The 27,181-nt window shown below is 38.8% G+C and overlaps 3 protein-coding genes across 4 annotated transcripts; all 3 read right to left on the bottom strand.

Annotated features, from left to right (window-relative positions):
• Positions 1-1,025: 1,025 nt before the first annotated feature.
• Positions 1,026-8,795, bottom strand: LOC111606645 (cytochrome P450 3A40-like). Its single transcript, XM_023327724.1, has 13 exons — positions 8,611-8,795; positions 8,421-8,514; positions 8,200-8,249; positions 7,876-7,975; positions 7,310-7,426; positions 6,503-6,588; positions 6,265-6,407; positions 6,043-6,167; positions 5,864-5,948; positions 4,424-4,584; positions 4,105-4,331; positions 1,388-1,550; positions 1,026-1,304 (listed from the first exon to the last, which is right to left on the bottom strand). The coding sequence occupies exons 1-13, from the start codon at positions 8,676-8,678 to the stop codon at positions 1,230-1,232; spliced, it is 1,494 nt and encodes a 497-aa protein (XP_023183492.1). The 5' UTR covers positions 8,679-8,795; the 3' UTR covers positions 1,026-1,229.
• A 2,249-nt stretch (positions 8,796-11,044) lies between these two features.
• LOC111606488 (cytochrome P450 3A40-like) lies at positions 11,045-18,825 on the bottom strand. Its single transcript, XM_023326902.1, has 13 exons — positions 18,637-18,825; positions 18,447-18,540; positions 18,227-18,276; positions 17,900-17,999; positions 17,334-17,450; positions 16,527-16,612; positions 16,289-16,431; positions 16,067-16,191; positions 15,888-15,972; positions 14,448-14,608; positions 14,129-14,355; positions 11,412-11,574; positions 11,045-11,328 (listed from the first exon to the last, which is right to left on the bottom strand). The coding sequence occupies exons 1-13, from the start codon at positions 18,702-18,704 to the stop codon at positions 11,254-11,256; spliced, it is 1,494 nt and encodes a 497-aa protein (XP_023182670.1). The 5' UTR covers positions 18,705-18,825; the 3' UTR covers positions 11,045-11,253.
• Positions 18,826-21,060: 2,235 nt separating this feature from the next.
• LOC102222638 (cytochrome P450 3A56-like) lies at positions 21,061-27,151 on the bottom strand. 2 transcript variants are annotated; one of them, XM_023327886.1, is made up of 14 exons: positions 27,065-27,151; positions 26,889-26,964; positions 26,701-26,794; positions 26,479-26,531; positions 26,137-26,236; positions 24,851-24,967; positions 24,113-24,198; positions 23,869-24,011; positions 23,617-23,771; positions 23,399-23,483; positions 22,068-22,228; positions 21,742-21,968; positions 21,443-21,605; positions 21,061-21,359 (listed from the first exon to the last, which is right to left on the bottom strand). In XM_023327886.1, exons 1-14 carry the CDS (start codon positions 27,093-27,095, stop codon positions 21,285-21,287), a joined length of 1,566 nt encoding a protein of 521 aa, XP_023183654.1. In that variant the 5' UTR covers positions 27,096-27,151; the 3' UTR covers positions 21,061-21,284. The 2 variants fall into 2 exon arrangements, with proteins under 2 accessions (XP_023183654.1, XP_023183655.1); XM_023327887.1 differs by having other exon boundaries at positions 23,647-23,771.
• Positions 27,152-27,181: the final 30 nt, after the last annotated feature.

Below are 27,181 nucleotides of genomic sequence, written 5' to 3'. Positions count from 1 at the left end.
AACCGACTCTGTCTTCTCCAACTCATCCCTCCGAGCTTTAGCTAGGAGTTTATAGCCAAAACAATAACGAAACACAAAGAGAAGTGAGCTGTTTCTACGTTTTATTCATTTATGTGTATTTTTCTTCCCGGCCTTTACCATAATAACCATATTACCTGTGAAATAATAACTGCCATTGCTAAGTAAACCATTTACAAACTAACAATCGTAAATGTTCAGTGTCCTCAATTACAGCTTTATTTCATGCGCCCTAAGATTTGTATGTTGCTTTATATTTTATTTCTGTGCTTTCTTTCAGGAATACTGTTTGGTGTAGCCACAATTTATTTGTGCAATATTTAAAAGACAATAAAAGTAAGAAACCATTTGCACTGAAATTGACAAAACAAATATGTTCCTAAATAAAATGTATTGAAAAAAAAGCTTACTAACAGTCTCCTTACAATTGTATTGAGTAAAATATATAAGGTCGGTTTTGTCATCTTCTGCCATTCAAATTTTATGTGTAGATACTTATCTAAAAATATAGAAACAAAATATGTTGTCATTAAAGATAAAAATCCAGTGGTATGTTTTTATATTGAAAACTTTAGAGTTGTGGCATAAATAAGTATGAATTTCTACTATCAGATTGGAAAAAATCCAGAGGACTGAAGAGACAAATTCTACTTTGTGTGTATTTTAGTTTGTGACATCACAAGAAGAATAACAATAAAGTAGAATAGCTAGCATTGGTTGATAGAGGATACAAGCAGATTAGCAACTTTTGATTCCATTTTGTACTTTTACATATATCTATGGTTATTGTCAATTTAATGTATTGTTCTTATTGTCCCTGCTTATTAGACAATTTTCTCCCATGGGACAAAATAAAATTGCACTGCTGAATGAACAAGATTTATACCTGTGCAGGAAGTTAAATGAGGGCGAACAAATTGTAACTTGGCATATTTCCAACTGGCAGCAGCAATGAAAATGAACTGCTTGATCAGCTAGGAGAAAACAAAAACACCAGTGAGAGTTTCTGCAGGTCAACAATCTGTTTATTGTTGACATGACAGCTTTAATGTCAGGTAAAAATAGGGAATAAAGACAATATAAAAATAGATTGAAAGAAATACACATTCATATTAAACAGTGCAGAATTTTGAACATGAAGAATAATCCTACAGGCCCATCAAAAATACATTATATTTGACAAGAAGGCCAGAGGTTTGAAGTAATTACAATTATAGTTCTCTGGGAACAAACTTCAGCTTCACAGGCTTGACTGGTTGGAACTTCCAGTCAAACTGAATTGGGACCTGAAGACGGAAACAGATGGAAATGAAACGCTGACATGGCGGCAGAGCAGAACGACTGAATTACTGCAGGCTGTCGGTCTTACCATGGTGTCGCTGCACGTTTCCACAGAGTAATTCTGCAGGATGCGCACGATGACCATCTTCATGACGAGGATCGCGTATCGCATCCCAACACAGTTCCGAGGGCCGAGTCCGAACGGCATGTACGCGTACGGGTTCAGATCCTTCTCATTCTCCTTACTGAACCTGTAGGGACCAGATTAAAGTGTCTGTTACATTTTATTTATATTTTTTATCGTCTTGCAATTGAGTTTTTTTTTCTAAGACGTCAGGAAAAATAAAACAGTAATCGCTTTTCCATTAACCATAAATTTGCGCAATTTGAAATCACAAAAATAAACTTGCTTAATGGAAAACACGTTGGGGTGTATATATTAATATCGATTCTATGATATTTATTGATTTTTCATCCGCGAGTATCAATACGTTAAGCCATAGGGGTCCATAGACTTATACCGTCTTTTTAACATGTCTGGTTTGTGACGGCGTAGCAGCAAGACTCTGCCTCCCCCAGTCTCACTTTCAACTCGTGTTTAAAGTGCACATTATAAACTACACACCAGTTTTGAAATTGTGTTAATAGGCCAAGTAAAACCGGATGTATGCTAAAGTAAGTAAACCATATTTTTCCAAATGTCAGAGAAATGTCTAAAAACGGCTTTTCCGGTTATGTGAAAGGGAATGAGCTTCCAAACGTAAAAAAAGAAACGCAACATTAGATTCCTTTGTTTTTGGAAATCTCAAATCTTCAGTAAATAATTATGGGCTGTATTTTGTTGCTAATAAACGAAGTAAAGTTGCGCAAGTAACCGTGAAAGAGAAGCGGAAAGGAGTAGCAGCAAAAGCATTGAGATCACGAAATTGACGCAAAGTTTGGATATTGGAGCAATCGGTGGCATCCACTTTGTGATTTATTTGTAGCTTAGTGGTTTCTGTTCTGTATATAAAGGATGAACACGCAGCATGCAGTGGCGCTCTGTTTTGAGCTGGAAGACGGAGAGAGGAAACCTGCAGCCGCAGTCTGGGCGCAGTGAGGATTGCCACGATGACAATGGCGGATCGATCATTCATATTAGTAACTGACAAAGAGTATCAGAGACTGAGAGTACGATGAGGTCCTGGCAGTCTGAGAGGCAGCTACTCAGAGATCCAAGCAGGGGAATGGCGGCGCTGCGCAGCTGCAAGGAGTCGATCATTACGGGGTGAGGCAGAGCCACTCACCCAGCAGCTAGTAGTAAACAGCTTACAGCCACAGCTAACTCAGGGAGCCAAGGTATAGAAAAGCCTTTTCCCTATAGTCCAAAAGACTTTTTTTACTCCCTCCAACACACACAATTATAAATCTTTTGGCATCTTGTTTTGACCTATGATGTTTTATCAAAAATTGTACACAAACAAATAATTGCCTTCATTTTCATGCTAATGTTATAAAACTGTGTTGCTTGAAATATTTTTTACATCAGTTTAAGAAATGTACATTGTATATTATCATCCTAAAATATAAAAACCATTTGTTATGAATATTTGAGCGTTTCACAGCGAAAAAATTAACATTTTTCCAAATTGGATTTTGTTTTTTTGACTCAAGGTCCAAAATGCAGCCACAGTATTTCCAAAAGAAAAACAAAAGTGCAATCATTTGCATATTAAGAGTCTACAGAGGCTGGTAATTTCACCACACAGCTCCTGGATAACTCTTGAAACTTTGAGCTTTATGTGAAATCCACATGAATTAAATGACAGAAACTAATTTTCTCACTGCATCTTTGATTCATTTTGTCCTGCTGTAGACTCTTAGTCTCTGTCCAATCAGAGTATTATCAGGTATTATGTAATTGGTGCTTTTAATTAGTTTTCAGTTAATTAAATCCAAGTATATGGAACACAGAATGTCACTAAACCCACTCTGTTGCTCTAAAATCTTTCCGAAAATCGTAAAAAATTTTAATCGCACCGAATTGAATCGTTTGCCAAATGTTGTGATATATATCGTACCGTGGTCAGAATATCGTATCTCGTATCGCATTGTGAGATTATTGTATCACTACATCCCTAGAAACACAGCAATTAAAAATCAAAAAAAAAAAATAACATGGGAGGAGCAAACTCAAAAGGAAAAATAAAGAAAAAGCCGAACAAAGAATAAAAAATACCATCTGACCACTAATATTGTGACTATCATGGAAATATAGACAATCACAGAATATGATAGCTCACATATTGTGACCACACTGTAACTTATTCTACAATAAGAAACTCTACTAAATAACATGGTCACTTCTGAGAAGAGCTGTGACCATCTATATTTCAATAATAGTTCTCGCAACATTGTAGAGTTCATGAAAAGTTTCATGTCATTCGAACGTGTTGAATGCGTAACTCTTCTATAAAATTGCTAACTACAATTTCTCCAAAACGCCGCATACGTAGCCATAGCCGTTCCCATGTAGGTATAAGTAGCTTGTCGCTCCAAGACGCCGACGTCTCCTCTGATGGATGATAGATGGTGAGCAGCAGCTACTTAGCTCCATGGTTGAATTATGTTTACATCCATCTGCCATGATTTTTAACGACTTAAAGCGTGAACAAGCTTATCTACACGTGGTTTTAATTCGACTTCTTCTTTTTCAATGGAAACAGGGCAGTTGGAAAACTGCGCTTTTTCAACATTAGCAAAATATCAACAACGTTTTGCGCACATGTGTGACAGAAACACAGCTAGAGTTCTCTTTAAAAGTACCTCTCTGGTTTGAAGAGTTCGGGCGAGCTCCAGTACCGTGGGTCCATGTGCACCAAATTCACTGGAATCCCAATTAATGTTCCCTCTGGGATGGTGATGCCATTAATTTCTATCGTCTTTTTGCATATCCTCTCAAGTCGAGGCGCAGAGGGGATTATTCGCTGCGACTCCCACAAAACCTGGTCCAGGTACTCCAGACTATTAAGGTCCTCGTAGGAGATGGAGGCCTGGATGCAGCAGAGTAAGTTGGATGTAAACGAACACCCCAAAACTCGGAGATTATGTAAAAAAAAACCCCAATAATTAATTGTTAATCTACGTTATTCTGTAGGCGGTCGTCGATTTCTTTCTGCAGCGTCTGCATGATATCAGGGTAGATGGCCAGGTTATAAAGGATGAACGACAGGGTTGTGCTGGTTGTCTCGAAGCCAGCGAAGATGAAAATCGTGGCCTGGGAAAGGATCTCGTGCTCAGTCAGACCTGCAACCAGAAACACTGGTGTGAGTTATTCACATACTTCTGCTCAATAAGCAATAAATGATGCCCTGATCCACAACAAGTTCAAGAAGGGATAAAAGCCAAAAGGCATCTATTGACATTTATCAGTTTGACAAGGTAACGAAGCCATTTTCTAATTCGCCCAGTGAATCATCGTTCACAAATGGGGGGAAACATGGAACATGGCAGAGCTCCAAAGTGGGATAGTTACTGAAAAAGTGAGTCAATGATTCTTCATGAAGAGAGCTGCAATTTCACTTGCCATAGTTAAGGTAAAGAGGTTGTGGGAAAAGAAAGAAAGAAACTGGGCAAAATGGTGGCCATGGGAGAGCTTCAAGACAAAAACTATTGCTGATCAAAAAATAAACAAAAATAAATTTCTCCCCCAATAAAAAGAAAACACAAGTTTGGACTTTTGGTCAGGCATGAGTCGTGTTATTTCTAACAGCAAATAACTAACAGCAATTCAGAAGAATACCATAGCAACAGTCAGACATGGTGGAGGTAGTGTGATGATATGGGCTTAACATTTAGTGTTAACGTTAATAAAAAGAAAAAGGTACCACTGGAGTATCTTTGTCCACTTGTAACAAGACACATGCTATAAGTTTAAAAATCTTCCCGTAGTGATTTAAAAGAAGCTCCTAAAAAGTTATTTTTAAGTTATTGCACTTGAAATAAGACACAACTCATATATTTGCACTAGAAACGTGCCCAAAAAAATAAAAATAAAAAAAATACTTGGTGAGGGCTGCACAGTGGCGCAGTTGGTAGGACTGTTGCCTTGCAGCAAGAAGGTCCTGGGTTCGATTCCCGGCCCGGGGTCTTTCTGCATGGAGTTTGCATGTTCTCCCTGTGCATGTGTGGGTTCTCTCCAGGTACTCCGGCTTCCTCCCACAGTCCAAAAACATGACTGTCAGGTTAATTGGTCTCTCTAAATTCTCCCTAAGTATGAGTGTGTGTGTGCATGGTTGTTTGTCCTGTATGTCTCTGTGTTGCCCTGCGACAGACTGGCGACCTGTCCAGGGTGAACCCCGCCTCTCGCCCGGAACGTAGCTGGAGATAGACACCAGCAACCCTCCCGACCCCTTTAGGGACAAGGGTGAACAGAAAATTGATTGATGGATGGATGGATAGAAAATAATTGGTAAGAAATTTCCCTTTCCCCCCCCCAAAAAAAGCCAAAAAAAAGCTGGAATTTACATTTCGTAGTTTAAGTTTCAGCCCCAGTCATTCACATTCACAGCCAGTGAAAACAGACCTTTACTTGGTTGCTCATGTTCGCTCTTTATGTCGCTTTCTGGGATCTCACTCTGAAGCATCACCTGCAGGAAGTCTCCACGAGTCTGGATTTACATAGAACACATTTACCTACAGGTCCTAATGTTTTGTTGTTGTTGTTTTTAACCATAGGCGATATGACAGCAAAGCAACACTTACCGATACCTCAGCATTATGTTGGTCTTTAAATTTCTTAACAATGTTGCAAAAAAAGTCCAAACTGGATGAGGGCAACATCTCAACCTTGAAGAGCTTCAGCAGGTAACGAGCAAGAGGAAAGATTGCTAAAAAAAACACAAAGTTGTCAAATGAAATTAGACAGTGTGTTCTACTAGTATTAAATGGCATGCTCGCCACCAAGGAGGAAGGAGGATCGCTTACAAGAGAGCAAAAGCGGCAAGAAGTTGACTTTCATAATCTTCTCTATGTGAACTTTAACAGGGTCGTCGGGGTTGTTGATGGAGTCCGTCTCCACGCTGAAGGAGGCGCTGGTCACCACGTCCAAACTGTATGGCGAAACGAGTCTGAAAAGAAAGAAAGAAGTAAAGAGTGGTGTTGTTACTCCTTTGGGGAGGAACGGTTCAAAATCAGAGGGAATACAACGGATCAGAGCACTTACTGTTTGACAAGAACGGGCTCATCCAGGTTCATTTTTCCGAGCTTCACAATGAGTCGATCTGCATAGCGAGCAACCAAGGGAAAAACCTTCAGATAAAAGAAAACAGAGTTAAAACTGAAAAGTGCTACACCTGGATGTTTCTGTTACTACTTAAACCTCTGCAGAATGTGAATGTAGCCAGCAGGTGGCGCCCTTTGTAAGCTTTGAAAACAAAATTCATTCAGTAAAGGTTCTCTATCAAGCAGGAAAAAGAGTTTCTTGTTTGGCCATTAAGAATTGGAGAGAAGTTCAATCCCAAACTGATGACCTGCAACTTTCACACCATGCAGCACCAGCAGCTTGTTATCTATCATTAAGCAGTTTGAAGCTTATGTGATCAACTGGGTCAAAGAGTAAAACATGTGACTTTGTGTTTACTCAAAACCACCATTTAGATTTATACAGATCTTCTACGAAAGGTGACACAGCGACTTTATATACAATAGGTGGCGCTACGGATCAAGTTTTTGCAACACCAGCTGAATATTCATATATAGATGATATAAGTCCAGATCTGGGCAAATATTCTTCATGACCAGTTTGGTGGAGATCGGACAACGTTTAAATGAGTCTTCATCAAATGTCACGTTCAAATGTGTGTTCACCCTAAAAACACGCAAAAAACCTCAATCAAAACTGCAGCTGTATTACAAAATGACTGACTTCCTCCCTGTTGCAAACCTTTTCGCGACATTAATGTTGTTAACATAGACCACAGTAGTGCCAATACAGAAATAAACAAAATTTAACAGCATTGTAGATCTTGACCTGCTTAAGTCTTCCGCTGGTGAAACATGGAGATATGGTGCTGCGGATTCGCTTCCACCTTTCGTCCTTCACTGCTGTGATTGCGTCATACAGAGGCCCGCTGTCTTCAAAGAAAATCTGGAAATGGACAAAACAGCAGGACATGCTTAGACTTTACACAGACGGGACAGACTTCATTTGTCATTCAGAAACAATTAATCTGATTTCTTAAGAATACGAGGTCTTTATGGTTAAAGAGTGCAGCTTGGACATTTAAGACCTTCAGGTTTCATTGTTACACTCCCAGTAGTGAAAAGGTGAAAGTGTAGTATTCTCAGTGAAACAGAGCCTTACTTCCTCTTACATCAAACGATGGGAGTGTAAGGATGTATTTGGATGTAATCGTTCTTAAGTGTTTGGTTTGTTGTAAACTTTGCCGATCCAGAAAAATCTGGATCGCCTGAATGAAAGGCTTTCCCCCAAAGTTCAAGACATGGAGGTTAATCTTGGTTCAAAAGGTGGATATCATTTTATTCTTAAACAGATGAAAAATTAGATTATTACCCCACAATAGATAATTATCTCACCCTGCGGTTTGTAAATGCAGTGTAGCACTCCTTCACCAAAATGGCTTTTATCATCTCAGGATCAGCCACCATCAACACTGGGGTTCGCCCCTCAAACAAACTGAAAAAAGACGGAATATTACAGAAAATACGGGCTGCGTAAAGTTGTTATTGACAACGAGATGCCGTAAAACAGTTTTAACGTTAACATTAAAATAGCTTGATTATTCTGTCAATATAGCTAAAACATTAATAAAAAGGTTTGGCTTTTGTTTGCATATTTTGGCTAACTATTTACAGAAATAAGAGTCTCTCAGTGGAAGCAGTAGTTCTTCTTCAACTCACCCCCAGACATCCCCATACTTGGACCTGTTGTCATGGTTAAACTGAAGTCCCTAAAGGGAGTCACAGAAACATTAAACAGGAGCCAAAATAGCTGACAATAAAACATATTCGCTTCTGGTGAAAAACACAAAAAAACAGAAGAAAACCCCCCGACTCTTCCGTTTCTTATATTGAACAGTTTGAATTAATGAACGTCTCTAAAAGAGTCGCCTCGCTACTACCTTTCTGACGCCGTACAGGGTTCCAATAAAAGGCAGGGGCCTCGGTCCGGATATGCCAACCTTTTTGAAAAATCTGTATGGCCAGATTCCATACCTTATGTTCAAAAAGAGAAAGAAAGGTGCGACGTCGTAAGTTTTCTTTTTCGTGCATGGTAAACAACATAAGAGCAGCAATAATACAAATACTCACAGTAATAACAGAGTGACAGCAAGAGCCACTAAAGTCCATGTAGTCGCGGAAAACGGCAGGAAATCCATTTTCTCTCTTCTGTATTACTGAATTGTGGGAACGGCTGTCAACTAGCTCTTTAGAAAGAGATTTTTTTGTTGGGAATGATAAGTTGGAGCAGGAAGTCATAATGTGTCGCGTTTTAAGACTCCTCCCCGTACAAGCAGGCTTTTAAATATGGAGTTCCATTTGTGTCAAAAATAAGCAGAAGTCATATGTGTATGAAATAAGAGTCTCTCAGGGAAATTTAATCTACGTCCAATTCTGCTCACCAAAAAGATCCATCTCTTTCGGCTCTCAAACGGTTTCTTTATTGATAGGTTTTAAGACCATCTTTTTGCCATGAACATGTATAAATATAAACAGTGACAGCAATTTATTTAAAAAATATATGTAATTATGCAAATTGTGGGTTTGTTTTGTTCATTTTTCGACCGAGCGTTCACCTGAAGGAATCAGCACAGAGAACCGACTCTGTCTTCTCCAACTCATCCCTCCGAGCTTTAGCTAGGAGTTTATAGCCAAAACAATAACGAAACACAAAGAGAAGTGAGCTGTTTCTACGTTTTATTCATTTATGTGTATTTTTCTTCCCGGCCTTTACCGTAATAACAATATTACCTGTGAAATAATAACTGCCATTGCTAAGTAAACCATTTACAAACTAACAATCGTAAATGTCCAGTGTCCTCAATTACAGCTTTATTTCATGCGCCCTAAGATTTGTATGTTGCTTTATATTTTATTTCTGTGCTTTCTTTCAGGAATACTGTTTGGTGTACGCACAATTTATTTGTGCAATGTTTAAAAGACAATAAAAGTAAGAAACCGTTTGCACTGAAATTGAAAAAAACAAATATGTTCCTAAATAAAATGTATTGAAAAATAGGTTACTAACAGTCTCCTTACAATTGTATTGAGTAAAATATATAAGGTCGGTTTTGTCATCTTCTGCCATTCAAATTTTATGTGTAGATACTTATCTAAAAATATAGAAACAAAGTATGTTGTCATTAAAGATAAAAATCCAGTGGTTTATTTTTATATTGAAAACTTTGTATCATAAATAAGTATGAATTTCTACTATCAGATTGGAAAAAATACAGAGGACTGAAGAGACAAATTCTACTTTGTGTGTATTTTAGTTTGTGACATCACAAGAAGAATAACAATAAAGTAGAATAGCTAGCATTGGTTGATAGAGGATACAAGCAGATTAGCAACTTTTGATTCCATTTTGTACTTTTACATATGTAGCCGGGGCAGTTCGTCCCGGAAGTGTAGTGTTGCGCATCTTCCTTTTGCCCATATATTGAAGACGCTGTGACAGAGCGCAGCTTGTTCATTAGCCAATCAGCAGTTGCATTTAAAAGCAGGTAAATGGCTGAAGAGATCAGATCCCAGGCTGGTGATTCCTACAGAGGAGAGATACTTCTAGCGAGTGACGTACAGAGCACCATTGACTGGTTTTGCTTTAAAGAAGGTAAAGGCAGTTTCTCATAATTATCTGACTACTTAAGGTGCTTGTCTAATTTGATGTCTTTTATGTGCAGGTTGACCTGCTACCGTTTCAGTTTCAGTTTTTTGTTTTAGTTTAGAATTTCTTTCCTTTTTTTTGGGTTAGTTAGTTATTGATTAAAAGTATTTTCTTTTTGCTAGTTTTGTTGAAGGAAGGGGAGTTTTTATTGTCTAGCCTTCTGGCTTGTTTTAAACAATAAAAAAAGGACCTATGCTGTCTCTGGGTCCCAAGCTATTTTATGCAGATTGAGGAGACTAGTGGAAGGGGAGTTTTTCTTTCCTTTGCTGTATCACCAGGGCTTTTTGTGTGAGTGTGTTTTTGTTGGGGAACACTTGGGTGCATTTAGTTGTATTTGTGTTTTCTTTATTATTATTCCTCCCCCAAACAGTCTGTTATTTAATTGTCTCTTAGCTTTGAGGTTTCCAGGGCCAGCATAGACTTTTGCTTTTAATGTGGTCAATTTTGTATAATAAAATAAACTATCTCTGTCCAAAGGAACTTATGAAATCAATAAACTGTATTTAGTTTGCAACAGTGCCTCTGATTATTCTTACAAACGTATCTGTGTGATCTGGTAAAGAGAGGATTTAAGGTTCTCCACACATAACAGAAACTACACCCCCAAGGTCACACATACCTGTATATCTATGGTTATTGTCAATTTTAATGTATTGTTCTTATTGTCCTGCCCCTGCTTATTGGACAATTTTCTCCCATGGGAGAAAATAAAATTACACTGCGGAATGAACAAGATTTATACCTGTGCAGGAAGTTAAATGAGGGCGAACAAATTGTAACTTGGCATATTTCCAACTGGCAGCAGCAATGAAAATGAACTGCTTGATCAGCTAGGAGAAAACAAAAACACCAGTGGGAGTTTCTGCAGGTCAACAATCTGTTTATTGTTGACATGACAGCTTTAATGTCAGGTAAAAATAGGGAATAAAGACAATATAAAAATAGATTGAAAGAAATACACATTCATATTAAACAGTGCAGAATTTTGAACATGAAGAATAATCCTACAGGCCCATCAAAAATACATTATATTTGACAAGAAGGCCAGAGGTTTGAAGTAATTACAATTATAGTTCTCTGGGAACAAACTTCAGCTTCACAGGCTTGACTGGTTGGAACTTCCAGTCAAACTGAATTGGGACCTGAAGACGGAAACAGATGGAAATGAAACGCTGACATGGCGGCAGAGCAGAACGACTGAATTACTGCAGGCTGTCGGTCTTACCATGGTGTCGCTGCACGTTTCCACAGAGTAATTCTGCAGGATGCGCACGATGACCATCTTCATGACGAGGATCGCGTATCGCATCCCAACACAGTTCCGAGGGCCGAGTCCGAACGGCATGTACGCGTACGGGTTCAGATCCTTCTCATTCTCCTTACTGAACCTGTAGGGACCAGATTAAAGTGTCTGTTACATTTTATTTATATTTTTTATCGTCTTGCAATTGAGTTTTTTTTTCTAAGACGTCAGGAAAAATAAAACAGTAATCGCTTTTCCATTAACCATAAATTTGCGCAATTTGAAATCACAAAAATAAACTTGCTTAATGGAAAACACGTTGGGGTGTATATATTAATATCGATTCTATGATATTTATTGATTTTTCATCCGCGAGTATCAATACGTTAAGCCATAGGGGTCCATAGACTTATACCGTCTTTTTAACATGTCTGGTTTGTGACGGCGTAGCAGCAAGACTCTGCCTCCCCCAGTCTCACTTTCAACTCGTGTTTAAAGTGCACATTATAAACTACACACCAGTTTTGAAATTGTGTTAATAGGCCAAGTAAAACCGGATGTATGCTAAAGTAAGTAAACCATATTTTTCCAAATGTCAGAGAAATGTCTAAAAACGGCTTTTCCGGTTATGTGAAAGGGAATGAGCTTCCAAACGTAAAAAAAGAAACGCAACATTAGATTCCTTTGTTTTTGGAAATCTCAAATCTTCAGTAAATAATTATGGGCTGTATTTTGTTGCTAATAAACGAAGTAAAGTTGCGCAAGTAACCGTGAAAGAGAAGCGGAAAGGAGTAGCAGCAAAAGCATTGAGATCACGAAATTGACGCAAAGTTTGGATATTGGAGCAATCGGTGGCATCCACTTTGTGATTTATTTGTAGCTTAGTGGTTTCTGTTCTGTATATAAAGGATGAACACGCAGCATGCAGTGGCGCTCTGTTTTGAGCTGGAAGACGGAGAGAGGAAACCTGCAGCCGCAGTCTGGGCGCAGTGAGGATTGCCACGATGACAATGGCGGATCGATCATTCATATTAGTAACTGACAAAGAGTATCAGAGACTGAGAGTACGATGAGATCCTGGCAGTCTGAGAGGCAGCTACTCAGAGATCCAAGCAGGGGAATGGCGGCGCTGCGCAGCTGCAAGGAGTCGATCATTACGGGGTGAGGCAGAGCCACTCACCCAGCAGCTAGTAGTAAACAGCTTACAGCCACAGCTAACTCAGGGAGCCAAGGTATAGAAAAGCCTTTTCCCTATAGTCCAAAAGACTTTTTTTACTCCCTCCAACACACACAATTATAAATCTTTTGGCATCTTGTTTTGACCTATGATGTTTTATCAAAAATTGTACACAAACAAATAATTGCCTTCATTTTCATGCTAATGTTATAAAACTGTGTTGCTTGAAATATTTTTTACATCAGTTTAAGAAATGTACATTGTATATTATCATCCTAAAATATAAAAACCATTTGTTATGAATATTTGAGCGTTTCACAGCGAAAAAATTAACATTTTTCCAAATTGGATTTTGTTTTTTTGACTCAAGGTCCAAAATGCAGCCACAGTATTTCCAAAAGAAAAACAAAAGTGCAATCATTTGCATATTAAGAGTCTACAGAGGCTGGTAATTTCACCACACAGCTCCTGGATAACTCTTGAAACTTTGAGCTTTATGTGAAATCCACATGAATTAAATGACAGAAACTAATTTTCTCACTGCATCTTTGATTCATTTTGTCCTGCTGTAGACTCTTAGTCTCTGTCCAATCAGAGTATTATCAGGTATTATGTAATTGGTGCTTTTAATTAGTTTTCAGTTAATTAAATCCAAGTATATGGAACACAGAATGTCACTAAACCCACTCTGTTGCTCTAAAATCTTTCCGAAAATCGTAAAAAATTTTAATCGCACCGAATTGAATCGTTTGCCAAATGTTGTGATATATATCGTACCGTGGTCAGAATATCGTATCTCGTATCGCATTGTGAGATTATTGTATCACTACATCCCTAGAAACACAGCAATTAAAAATCAAAAAAAAAAAATAACATGGGAGGAGCAAACTCAAAAGGAAAAATAAAGAAAAAGCCGAACAAAGAATAAAAAATACCATCTGACCACTAATATTGTGACTATCATGGAAATATAGACAATCACAGAATATGATAACTCACATATTGTGACCACACTGTAACTTATTCTACAATAAGAAACTCTACTAAATAACATGGTCACTTCTGAGAAGAGCTGTGACCATCTATATTTCAATAATAGTTCTCGCAACATTGTAGAGTTCATGAAAAGTTTCATGTCATTCGAACGTGTTGAATGCGTAACTCTTCTATAAAATTGCTAACTACAATTTCTCCAAAACGCCGCATACGTAGCCATAGCCGTTCCCATGTAGGTATAAGTAGCTTGTCGCTCCAAGACGCCGACGTCTCCTCTGATGGATGATAGATGGTGAGCAGCAGCTACTTAGCTCCATGGTTGAATTATGTTTACATCCATCTGCCATGATTTTTAACGACTTAAAGCGTGAACAAGCTTATCTACACGTGGTTTTAATTCGACTTCTTCTTTTTCAATGGAAACAGGGCAGTTGGAAAACTGCGCTTTTTCAACATTAGCAAAATATCAACAACGTTTTGCGCACATGTGTGACAGAAACACAGCTAGAGTTCTCTTTAAAAGTACCTCTCTGGTTTGAAGAGTTCGGGCGAGCTCCAGTACCGTGGGTCCATGTGCACCAAATTCACTGGAATCCCAATTAATGTTCCCTCTGGGATGGTGATGCCATTAATTTCTATCGTCTTTTTGCATATCCTCTCAAGTCGAGGAGCAGAGGGGATTATTCGCTGCGACTCCCACAAAACCTGGTCCAGGTACTCCAGACTATTAAGGTCCTCGTAGGAGATGGAGGCCTGGATGCAGCAGAGTAAGTTGGATGTAAACGAACACCCCAAAACTCGGAGATTATGTAAAAAAAAACCCCAATAATTAATTGTTAATCTACGTTATTCTGTAGGCGGTCGTCGATTTCTTTCTGCAGCGTCTGCATGATATCAGGGTAGATGGCCAGGTTATAAAGGATGAACGACAGGGTTGTGCTGGTTGTCTCGAAGCCAGCGAAGATGAAAATCGTGGCCTGGGAAAGGATCTCGTGCTCAGTCAGACCTGCAACCAGAAACACTGGTGTGAGTTATTCACATACTTCTGCTCAATAAGCAATAAATGATGCCCTGATCCACAACAAGTTCAAGAAGGGATAAAAGCCAAAAGGCATCTATTGACATTTATCAGTTTGACAAGGTAACGAAGCCATTTTCTAATTCGCCCAGTGAATCATCGTTCACAAATGGGGGGAAACATGGAACATGGCAGAGCTCCAAAGTGGGATAGTTACTGAAAAAGTGAGTCAATGATTCTTCATGAAGAGAGCTGCAATTTCACTTGCCATAGTTAAGGTAAAGAGGTTGTGGGAAAAGAAAGAAAGAAACTGGGCAAAATGGTGGCCATGGGAGAGCTTCAAGACAAAAACTATTGCTGATCAAAAAATAAACAAAAATAAATTTCTCCCCCAATAAAAAGAAAACACAAGTTTGGACTTTTGGTCAGGCATGAGTCGTGTTATTTCTAACAGCAAATAACTAACAGCAATTCAGAAGAATACCATAGCAACAGTCAGACATGGTGGAGGTAGTGTGATGATATGGGCTTAACATTTAGTGTTAACGTTAATAAAAAGAAAAAGGTACCACTGGAGTATCTTTGTCCACTTGTAACAAGACACATGCTATAAGTTTAAAAATCTTCCCGTAGTGATTTAAAAGAAGCTCCTAAAAAGTTATTTTTAAGTTATTGCACTTGAAATAAGACACAACTCATATATTTGCACTAGAAACGTGCCCAAAAAAATAAAAATAAAAAAAATACTTGGTGAGGGCTGCACAGTGGCGCAGTTGGTAGGACTGTTGCCTTGCAGCAAGAAGGTCCTGGGTTCGATTCCCGGCCCGGGGTCTTTCTGCATGGAGTTTGCATGTTCTCCCTGTGCATGTGTGGGTTCTCTCCGGGTACTCCGGCTTCCTCCCACAGTCCAAAAACATGACTGTCAGGTTAATTGGTCTCTCTAAATTCTCCCTAAGTATGAGTGTGTGTGTGCATGGTTGTTTGTCCTGTATGTCTCTGTGTTGCCCTGCGACAGACTGGCGACCTGTCCAGGGTGAACCCCGCCTCTCGCCCGGAACGTAGCTGGAGATAGACACCAGCAACCCTCCCGACCCCTTTAGGGACAAGGGTGAACAGAAAATTGATTGATGGATGGATGGATAGAAAATAATTGGTAAGAAATTTCCCTTTCCCCCCCCCAAAAAAAGCCAAAAAAAAGCTGGAATTTACATTTCGTAGTTTAAGTTTCAGCCCCAGTCATTCACATTCACAGCCAGTGAAAACAGACCTTTACTTGGTTGCTCATGTTCGCTCTTTATGTCGCTTTCTGGGATCTCACTCTGAAGCATCACCTGCAGGAAGTCTCCACGAGTCTGGATTTACATAGAACACATTTACCTACAGGTCCTAATGTTTTGTTGTTGTTGTTTTTAACCATAGGCGATATGACAGCAAAGCAACACTTACCGATACCTCAGCATTATGTTGGTCTTTAAATTTCTTAACAATGTTGCAAAAAAAGTCCAAACTGGATGAGGGCAACATCTCAACCTTGAAGAGCTTCAGCAGGTAACGAGCAAGAGGAAAGATTGCTAAAAAAAACACAAAGTTGTCAAATGAAATTAGACAGTGTGTTCTACTAGTATTAAATGGCATGCTCGCCACCAAGGAGGAAGGAGGATCGCTTACAAGAGAGCAAAAGCGGCAAGAAGTTGACTTTCATAATCTTCTCTATGTGAACTTTAACAGGGTCGTCGGGGTTGTTGATGGAGTCCGTCTCCACGCTGAAGGAGGCGCTGGTCACCACGTCCAAACTGTATGGCGAAACGAGTCTGAAAAGAAAGAAAGAAGTAAAGAGTGGTGTTGTTACTCCTTTGGGGAGGAACGGTTCAAAATCAGAGGGAATACAACGGATCAGAGCACTTACTGTTTGACAAGAACGGGCTCATCCAGGTTCATTTTTCCGAGCTTCACAATGAGTCGATCTGCATAGCGAGCAACCAAGGGAAAAACCTTCAGATAAAAGAAAACAGAGTTAAAACTGAAAAGTGCTACACCTGGATGTTTCTGTTACTACTTAAACCTCTGCAGAATGTGAATGTAGCCAGCAGGTGGCGCCCTTTGTAAGCTTTGAAAACAAAATTCATTCAGTAAAGGTTCTCTATCAAGCAGGAAAAAGAGTTTCTTGTTTGGCCATTAAGAATTGGAGAGAAGTTCAATCCCAAACTGATGACCTGCAACTTTCACACCATGCAGCACCAGCAGCTTGTTATCTATCATTAAGCAGTTTGAAGCTTATGTGATCAACTGGGTCAAAGAGTAAAACATGTGACTTTGTGTTTACTCAAAACCACCATTTAGATTTATACAGATCTTCTACGAAAGGTGACACAGCGACTTTATATACAATAGGTGGCGCTACGGATCAAGTTTTTGCAACACCAGCTGAATATTCATATATAGATGATATAAGTCCAGATCTGGGCAAATATTCTTCATGACCAGTTTGGTGGAGATCGGACAACGTTTAAATGAGTCTTCATCAAATGTCACGTTCAAATGTGTGTTCACCCTAAAGACACGCAAAAAACCTCAATCAAAACTGCAGCTGTATTACAAAATGACTGACTTCCTCCCTGTTGCAAACCTTTTCGCGACATTAATGTTGTTAACATAGACCACAGTAGTGCCAATACAGAAATAAACAAAATTTAACAGCATTGTAGATCTTGACCTGCTTAAGTCTTCCGCTGGTGAAACATGGAGATATGGTGCTGCGGATTCGCTTCCACCTTTCGTCCTTCACTGCTGTGATTGCGTCATACAGAGGCCCGCTGTCTTCAAAGAAAATCTGGAAATGGACAAAACAGCAGGACATGCTTAGACTTTACACAGACGGGACAGACTTCATTTGTCATTCAGAAACAATTAATCTGATTTCTTAAGAATACGAGGTCTTTATGGTTAAAGAGTGCAGCTTGGACATTTAAGACCTTCAGGTTTCATTGTTACACTCCCAGTAGTGAAAAGGTGAAAGTGTAGTATTCTCAGTGAAACAGAGCCTTACTTCCTCTTACATCAAACGATGGGAGTGTAAGGATGTATTTGGATGTAATCGTTCTTAAGTGTTTGGTTTGTTGTAAACTTTGCCGATCCAGAAAAATCTGGATCGCCTGAATGAAAGGCTTTCCCCCAAAGTTCAAGACATGGAGGTTAATCTTGGTTCAAAAGGTGGATATCATTTTATTCTTAAACAGATGAAAAATTAGATTATTACCCCACAATAGATAATTATCTCACCCTGCGGTTTGTAAATGCAGTGTAGCACTCCTTCACCAAAATGGCTTTTATCATCTCAGGGTCTGCCACCATCAACACTGGGGTTCGCCCCTCAAACAAACTGAAAAAAGACGGAATATTACAGAAAATACGGGCTGCGTAAAGTTGTAATTGACAACGAGATGCCGTAAAACAGTTTTAACGTTAACATTAAAATAGCTTGATTATTCTGTCAATATAGCTAAAACATTAATAAAAAGGTTTGGCTTTTGTTTGCATATTTTGGCTAACTATTTACTGAAATAAGAGTCTCTCAGCGGAAGCAGTAGTAGTTCTTCTTCAACTCACCCCCAGACATCCCCATACTTGGACCTGTTGTCATGGTCAAACTGAAGTCCCTAAAGGGAGTCACAGAAACATTAAACAGGAGCCAAAATAGCTGACAATAAAACATATTCGCTTCTGGTGAAAAACACAAAAAAACAGAAAAAAACCCCCGACTCTTCCGTTTCTTATATTGAACAGTTTGAATCAATGAACGTCTCTAAAAGAGTCGCCTCGCTACTACCTTTCTGACGCCGTACAGGGTTCCAATAAAAGGCAGGGGCCTCGGTCCGGATATGCCAACCTTTTTGAAAAATCTGTATGGCCAGATTCCATACCTTATGTTCAAAAAGAGAAAGAAAGGTGCGACGTCGTAAGTTTTCTTTTTCGTGCTTGGTAAACAACATAAGAGCAGCAATAATACAAATACTCACAGTAATAACAGAGTGACAGCAAGAGCCACTAAAGTCCATGTAGTCGCGGAAAACAGCAGGAAATCCATTTTCTCTCTTCTGTATTACTGAACTGTGGGAACGGCTGTCAACTAACTCTTTAGAAAGAGATTTTTTTGTTGGGAATGATAAGTTGGAGCAGGAAGTCATAATGTGTCGCGTTTTAAGACTCCTCCCCGTACAAGCAGGCTTTTAAATATGGAGTTCCATTTGTGTCAAAAATAAGCAGAAGTCATATGTGTATGAAATAAGAGTCTCTCAGGGAAATTTAATCTACGTCCAATTCTGCTCACCAAAAAGATCCATCTCTTTCGGCTCTCAAACGGTTTCTTTATTGATAGGTTTTAAGACCATCTTTTTGCCATGAACATGTATAAATACAAGCAGTGACAGCAATTTATTTAAAAAATATATGTAATTATGTAAATTGTGGGTTTGTTTTGTTCATTTTTCGACCGAGCGTTCACCTGAAGGAATCAGCACAGAGAACCGACTCTGTCTTCTCCAACTCATCCCTCCGAGCTTTAGCTAGGAGTTTATAGCCAAAACAATAACGAAACACAAAGAGAAGTGAGCTGTTTCTACGTTTTATTCATTTATGTGTATTTTTCTTCCCGGCCTTTACCGTAATAACCATATTACCTGTGAAATAATAACTGCCATTGCTAAGTAAACCATTTACAAACTAACAATCGTAAATGTTCAGTGTCCTCAATTACAGCTTTATTTCATGCGCCCTAAGATTTGTATATTGCTTTATATTTTATTTCTGTGCTTTCTTTCAGGAATACTGTTTGGTGTACGCACAATTTATTTGTGCAATATTTAAAAGACAATAAAAGTAAGAAACCATTTGCACTGAAATTGAAAAAAACAAATATGTTCCTAAATAAAATGTATTGAAAAATAGGTTACTAACAGTCTCCTTACAATTGTATTGAGTAAAATATATAAGGTCGGTTTTGTCATCTTCTGCCATTCAAATTTTATGTGTAGATACTTATCTAAAAATATAGAAACAAAGTATGTTGTCATTAAAGATAAAAATCCAGTGGTTTATTTTTATATTGAAAACTTTATATCATAAATAAGTATGAATTTCTACTATCAGATTGGAAAAAATACAGAGGACTGAAGAGACAAATTCTACTTTGTGTGTATTTTAGTTTGTGACATCACAAGAAGAATAACAATAAAGTAGAATAGCTAGCATTGGTTGATAGAGGATACAAGCAGATTAGCAACTTTTGATTCCATTTTGTACTTTTACATATGTAGCCGGGGCAGTTCGTCCCGGAAGTGTAGTGTTGCGCATCTTCCTTTTGCCCATATATTGAAGACGCTGTGACAGAGCGCAGCTTGTTCATTAGCCAATCAGCAGTTGCATTTAAAAGCAGGTAAATGGCTGAAGAGATCAGATCCCAGGCTGGTGATTCCTACAGAGGAGAGATACTTCTAGCGAGTGACGTACAGAGCACCATTGACTGGTTTTGCTTTAAAGAAGGTAAAGGCAGTTTCTCATAATTATCTGACTACTTAAGGTGCTTGTCTAATTTGATGTCTTTTATGTGCAGGTTGACCTGCTACCGTTTCAGTTTCAGTTTTTTGTTTTAGTTTAGAATTTCTTTCCTTTTTTTTGGGTTAGTTAGTTATTGATTAAAAGTATTTTCTTTTTGCTAGTTTTGTTGAAGGAAGGGGAGTTTTTATTGTCTAGCCTTCTGGCTTGTTTTAAACAATAAAAAAAGGACCTATGCTGTCTCTGGGTCCCAAGCTATTTTATGCAGATTGAGGAGACTAGTGGAAGGGGAGTTTTTCTTTCCTTTGCTGTATCACCAGGGCTTTTTGTGTGAGTGTGTTTTTGTTGGGGAACACTTGGGTGCATTTAGTTGTATTTGTGTTTTCTTTATTATTATTCCTCCCCCAAACAGTCTGTTATTTAATTGTCTCTTAGCTTTGAGGTTTCCAGGGCCAGCATAGACTTTTGCTTTTAATGTGGTCAATTTTGTATAATAAAATAAACTATCTCTGTCCAAAGGAACTTATGAAATCAATAAACTGTATTTAGTTTGCAACAGTGCCTCTGATTATTCTTACAAACGTATCTGTGTGATCTGGTAAAGAGAGGATTTAAGGTTCTCCACACATAACAGAAACTACACCCCCAAGGTCACACATACCTGTATATCTATGGTTATTGTCAATTTTAATGTATTGTTCTTATTGTCCCTGCTTATTGTACAATTTTCTCCCATGGGAGAAAATAAAATTACACTGCGGAATGAACAAGATTTATACCTGTGCAGGAAGTTAAATGAGGGCGAACAAATTGTAACTTGGCATATTTCCAACTGGCAGCAGCAATGAAAATGAACTGCTTGATCAGCTAGGAGAAAACAAAAACACCAGTGGGAGTTTCTGCAGGTCAACAATCTGTTTATTGTTGACCTGACAGCTTTAATGTCAGGTAAAAATAGGAAAAAAAGACAATATAAGAATAGATTGAAAGAATTACACATTCATATTGATCAGTGTTAAACAGTGCAGAATTTTGAACATGAAGAATAATCCTACAGGCCCATCAAAAATACATTATATTTGACAAGAAGGCCAGAGGTTTGAAGTAATTACAATTATAGTTCTCTGGGAACAAACTTCAGCTTCACAGGCTTGACTGGTTGGAACTTCCAGTCAAACTGAATTGGGACCTGAAGACGGAAACAGATGGAAATGAAACGCTGACATGGCGGCAGAGCAGAACGACTGAATTACTGCAGGCTGTCGGTCTTACCATGGTGTCGCTGCACGTTTCCACAGAGTAATTCTGCAGGATGCGCACGATGACCATCTTCATGACGAGGATCGCGTATCGCATCCCGACACAGTTCCTAGGGCCGAGTCCGAACGGCATGTACGCGTACGGGTTCAGATCCTTCTCATTCTCCTTACTGAACCTGTAGGGACCAGATTAAAGTTTCCAGTTAAGAAGTTGAAATTGAAAAAAGAAAAATTTGTAAATGGCAATTCAGTTTTGAGAAAATTGCTTTCTTTCTCAGATACCAGTACCAACCCCTGTGTTCTGTTACTTACCTCTCTGGTTTGAAGCTTTCGGGCGAGCTCCAGTACCGTGGGTCCATGTGCAGCAAATGCACCGGAATCCCAACTAACGTTCCCTCTGGGATGGTGAGACCGTTAAGCTGCATGGTTTTTTTGCATGTCCTCTCAAGTCGAGGCGCGGTGGGAATCATCCGCTGCGACTCGCAAAACACCTGGTCCAAGTACTCCAGACTGTTCAGGTCCTCGTAGGAAATGGGAGCCTGTATCGGTCAAAGAAAGTTGAATGCAAATAAGGAAGGCGTGCGCAAAAATGCTAGCGTCTGCTGGATTCAAAAAGCCAATATGCCACCATAAGTTACATTTTTCTTCACACAGCCGTCGATTTCTTTTTGCAGTGTCTGCATGACGTCAGGATTTGTGGCCAGATTGTAAAGGGTGTAAGACAGAGTGGTGCTGGTCGTCTCGTAGCCACCGAAGATGAACGTCAGAGCCTGGGAAAGAATCTCGTGCTCAGTCAAACCTGCAATAAGAAACATCGGTGCACCTTAATAAAACATAACTTCATCATAAAGTTTATTTCAGAAACTCAATTAAAAATATAACTTTTTTGAATTAATATGTGGAAGTGTTACACACTTTGTGTAGTACACACGTGACGCTTTGTGTGGAGCGCAAGTTTCCATTTGTTTTGGTTCCTGTAAATTAACTTTTCAAATAGATATTAATTTACTGATATGTGTTTTATTTAAAGCGTTCCTACTGTTTTTTTTTATTTTTTTATTTTTTACCGTAGTCAATACCATGCATAGACCGCAACAAAGCTAACACAAGCACTATTAGTGGGGAAACTGTTTTGTTTTCTTAACTCCACCAGTAACATTTTTATATATCTACTGTATATGTAATTATAATCACACTTATAGTTTTTCTATATTTTTTCAGTGTACTCCAGTAGCCAAGCAACAACATTCTGTTGCCAAATTTCCTCTGTGCCATGGCAATAAAGAAAGTCTACGTCTAAGTATATTAGTTTGCAGAACTAAAGCATTGCCCTGCATAAAAAAACTGATGGTTTTCTTGGACATTGCTGATTTTACTCCTATATATTACTGCTTGCAGGAAGTGTCTCCTGAAAACTTTCCTTTGAGTTTGAGTCCATCTTTGGCCTGAAACGATCCAGCTAGCTCATCTGTATTAATACAAGACCTTGTTGCTGTACCACTTCCTCTTTGCTGGTGTCTGAGTCAAAATGGAGCTCTGTATCTGATGGACAGCTGGTATATCTTGTTCAGTGCAGGTTGACTTTCGGCCTCCCATGTGTCTGAGACTAAAACACTTTGTATTTCTGAGGCATATAAAAAACAATAAATCTACATTTCCAGTGTAGAAAGATGACTTTTTAGAGTTGATGCCTCACTGTTACATCTTACTCTGAGAGACATGTATGAATATTTGTATTACACTGAAACTAGTTAATCATTACTCCTACTATTACATTTATGAACATAGACTACGCCAACTTTCTGTCAATTATTTCCCTTCTCCTCGTCTGTCATATTATCCTTCGAAATTTGTTGTAGGTGGGACCTGTGAACTTCACGTTGCTCCTTCTTTAACACAGAAGACTTTAAAAGATTTGATAAAAATCGTTTAAATGTAAAGTAAGACTTTGTTTCTGTGACTTTCAGACCTTTATTCGGTTGCTCATGTTCGCTCTTTATGTCGGATTCTGGGATCTCACTCCGGATCATCACCTGCAGGAAGTCTCCCTGAGTCTGGATAGGACACAGAAATGATTGAAAGTTTCGCATAAATAAGTTCACTTTAGCTTTTTCAGAGTGCGTTCATGTGAGCGAACAGCTTGGACTATTTTATTATCTTTATTTGACTCAGAACTAAACCAATCACCTTTCTACAACTTTTCAAGTCAACACTAACCGACTCCTCTGCGACGTGCTGGTCTTTAAACTTCTTAATGATGTCGTAGAAAAAGTCCACGCTGGACTTGGGCATGAACTCAACTTTGAAGAGTTTCAGCAGGTGACGACCAAAGGGAAACACAGCTAAGAAGGCAGAGTGAAACTGGTAAATTAAAAAAAAAAAAAAAGCATGACCTGCTCGTACCCCATGCAATGCCTAGCAGGCAACGAGTTGACGTACCCATAAAGAGAAAAGGCCAAAACCTGAAGTTCATGATCTTCTGCATTTGAGTATGAACCGGGTCCTTGGGGTCGTTGATGGAGTCGATCTCCACGCTGAAGGAAGCGCTGGTCACCACGTCCAGACTGAACGGTGCAATCACTCTGAGAGGGAGAAAAACAAAAGCCGAAAGGTTGGGGCTTGCATGCTTATTTAAAATAAATAAAAATGTTCGTAATCTGACAACATAACAGATGCAACATACTGCTTGACGTTAATGGACTCATTCAAATCCGATTGTCCAAGTTTTTGCATGAATCTGTCTGCAAATTTAACAACCAAAGGGAAAACCTGGAAGAAAGAGACACAGATTAATGAGTGAGGCTCAGTATGTTTCGTCTGTTACAGAAAACAACTTAATTGTTTTATGATCGATTTAACTTTCCCAACCCTGGTCCTTGGGGCACATTCACTGCCCAGCATGTTTTTGATGCTTTGAGCCCACTTGATTCAGATTATTGCAGATCAGCAAAAAGCCTGTTAATCAGCCATCAAGTTAAATAATTTGCGCCGAAGCAGGAAAACGTCTAAAACACACAGAGCAGGGAGCCTTGAGGACCAGCGTTGGAAAAACACCAATCTGAGAAAATAGCTTGACATCTACTGTATGTTCAAGATATTTCTCATTCATATTTAGATATCTTAAAGGCATTTTAACAATACAAACTACACCTCCAGATATCTCTATTCTAGTTTTGCCAAATCATTATTTGCTCTCAAGATATCTGCAATTTAATTTCCATTACAGTTGAAAAAACAAAAACAAACAAACAAAAAAACAGGTATCTAATTCTTTACTATGGAAATTAAAGCAAAAGACTTGAAACCCCGATCGTCTCTAGAGGAAAGCGTTAACACATGTAGCAATGGGTAATTAAATGAGTTATGTTTGGGAGAAAGCACAGGGCAGAAGTGATTTACGAGCAGCATTGTAGGTCCTGACCTGCTTAAGTCTTCCACTGGTGAAACATGGAGATATTGTGGCGCGAATTCGTTTCCACCTTTCATCCTTCACCGCTGTGATCGCATCATCCATAGGCCCGCCGTCTCCGATGATAATCTGCAAACGGACGAAGCCTCTGCTCAGCTTTGGCAGTTCTCCAATGTCGTGACTCTTTCCCACTGTAGCCTTTTATGCGTCACCACACTTTACTTAGATGGTCTAATTATTCCAGTTTCAGCTGATGATGCAGATTCTGGGCATTGTGTAACTTAATCAAAAACTATCCCTAAAATGTTTTTTTTTTTTTTTTTTTGAACTCCAGAATCATTTGAACTGACTGGACTAAACAAGAAACGTGTCTTTTTGGTTTTAGATTTGTCATTCATGTCACCTGACTGCTAACAGCCTTCCCATTTTCCTCTGTGTGCCAAAAAAAATGAAACAATAAGAATAATTTCAGGTTTTCGATATCTGTCAATCACAATCATCAAAACTAAAAGAAAAAAAAAAAGGCTTGGAATACTTGACTCGTGAATCTGTGTAATACATAAATTCCACTTCTTGAACAGAATAACCAGAAATATTGAAGTTTTTCACAACATTGGCTTTTTTTATGTAGCTATAGAAACTATACCAACTATAAGACTTTATGTTGTTTGCTAGGGTGTTTCTAAGCACCACACCAGTATAACTATAATCAGACTAACACCAGGGTTATTACCAGGTCAACTGTGAAAGACAGTTTCCTGTTTTTGTACCCAGAGCTGCCCTGGCTATGACCAGTAGATGACTTTATTGTACACACAAATATTAGCATTAAATAAAGAACAGGAGATATTCCATTAACTAACAAAGCCAAAACAAATATTGCTTTGAATTTATGTGCAGCAGAGACAGTAACTCTCTTACACTTCCTGTCGTGTGACATTGTTACACTACAGGTTTCGACAGGTCAGTAGAACGGACTTTTACTTCCTGTTGCATCAGATGTTGTGGCTGTGCGGCTGGGATTTGGATGTGACCCTTCTCAAATCCTTAGGACAGGTTTAATAAACCTTGAGGAATTTTGGGAAATCCCTCAAAACCCAAACCTTTTTAATGACATGTATTCCTCAAAATTAAAACGATGAAGTTAATTTTGTGTTTTCAGGTGGATTTAATGCTGTTTTTAATAATAACACGCAGTAATTAGCAGCCGATTTTATAAGACTGTCAGCTGAAAGGATCACTTCCCTAAAAGTGAAGTTGAAAATGCTGGATTTCCATAGTTTCATGCAGCATCTCACCCTGCGGTTTGTAAACGCAGTGTAGAACTCCTTCACCAAGATGCTTTTTATTATCTCAGGGTCAGCAACCATCAGTAGCGGGGTTTTCCCCTCGTACAAACTAAAAACAGGAAGTAAGAAAACAAGATTACAAGCTTACTTCCGATAAAGTAAAGGTATGTGACAAAACATGCATTTCAGCTCAAATTCATAGTTAAACATTGCGAAACAGAATTTTAAATTATTGGTAAAGGACGTCTGTATCACTAGATTAAAAAGCATTTTCAAATAATCTGAGTTCAGGACCGAAACATTCATGAACTGCTCCATAAATAAACAAACCTCATTTCTTTGTCTACTCACCCCCAGATATCCCCGTGCTTGGCTTGGCATTCCCGGTCAAAGGTAAGTATTCCCTGAAGAAGGTCATTACAGAACATGGTTGTAAAGAAAAGCTTCAGTTATTTTTTTTGTTGTTTTTTTTGAGAGCAATCAATGTTTGCTTTGAGAAGAATGGGAAGTAGTAAACCATAAAGCTCATCAGCACTTTCATTTTAAATGTTCTGTGGTTGTTTTAGGCATTACCTTTGAGAAACCCATCAGGTTTCCAACAAAAGGCAGGGGTCTCGGTCCAGATACCCCGATCTTTTTGAAAAACCTATGCGGCCAGGTTCCATATCTAATGTCCAAAAGAGAGAAAAAGAAACAGACGGAAGGAATTAGACTCTTTACCTGCACTGTTAAGGAAGCATGCAATATTGCAGAATACTTACAGTAATAACAGAGTGACAGCCAGAGCCACTAAAGTCCATGTTGTTGCTGAAAACATCAGGAAATCCATGTTCTCTTCTTTCAGAATGAAACATGCAGCAGAGAGGTCAAACAAGCTGCTTTTTAAAGCCACGATTGAGGGGAGGAGTCTTGAAACTGAGGGTTACGTCAGTCTTACCTTTCTTCCTTTGCCCTTTGCCTGGTTTCATTCTGTTTTCATTCCATTTGTTTAGATGTGTATTTTTGGGGCGTGCCGTGGTGGCGGAGGGGGTTTAGCGCGACCCAGATTTGGGAG

Source organism: Xiphophorus maculatus, chromosome 22 (genome assembly GCF_002775205.1).
Source record: "Xiphophorus maculatus strain JP 163 A chromosome 22, X_maculatus-5.0-male, whole genome shotgun sequence".
Lineage (NCBI taxonomy): Eukaryota > Metazoa > Chordata > Actinopteri > Cyprinodontiformes > Poeciliidae > Xiphophorus > Xiphophorus maculatus.
Note: the sequence above shows the minus strand (reverse complement) of the source record. Positions and strands in the feature narration are given on the sequence as shown.

Coding starts and splice junctions, on each gene's coding strand:
- LOC111606645 (XM_023327724.1), bottom strand. CDS start 8,678: ATGGATTTCCTGCCGTTTTCCGCGACTACATGGACTTTAGTGGCTCTT. Junction 7,427..7,875: donor CTGCATTTACAAACCGCAGG/GTGAGATAATTA, acceptor GTCCATTTCCAG/ATTTTCTTTGAAGACAGCGG. Junction 5,949..6,042: donor AACATAATGCTGAGGTATCG/GTAAGTGTTGCT, acceptor ATGTAAATCCAG/ACTCGTGGAGACTTCCTGCA.
- LOC111606488 (XM_023326902.1), bottom strand. CDS start 18,704: ATGGATTTCCTGCTGTTTTCCGCGACTACATGGACTTTAGTGGCTCTT. Junction 15,973..16,066: donor AACATAATGCTGAGGTATCG/GTAAGTGTTGCT, acceptor ATGTAAATCCAG/ACTCGTGGAGACTTCCTGCA. Junction 14,609..15,887: donor ACATGAGCAACCAAGTAAAG/GTCTGTTTTCAC, acceptor TTCTGGTTGCAG/GTCTGACTGAGCACGAGATC.
- LOC102222638 (XM_023327886.1), bottom strand. CDS start 27,095: ATGAAACCAGGCAAAGGGCAAAGGAAGAAAG. Junction 26,237..26,478: donor AAGCACGGGGATATCTGGGG/GTGAGTAGACAA, acceptor TCCTGTTTTTAG/TTTGTACGAGGGGAAAACCC. Junction 23,772..23,868: donor TTGGCCTTTTCTCTTTATGG/GTACGTCAACTC, acceptor CTGCCTTCTTAG/CTGTGTTTCCCTTTGGTCGT.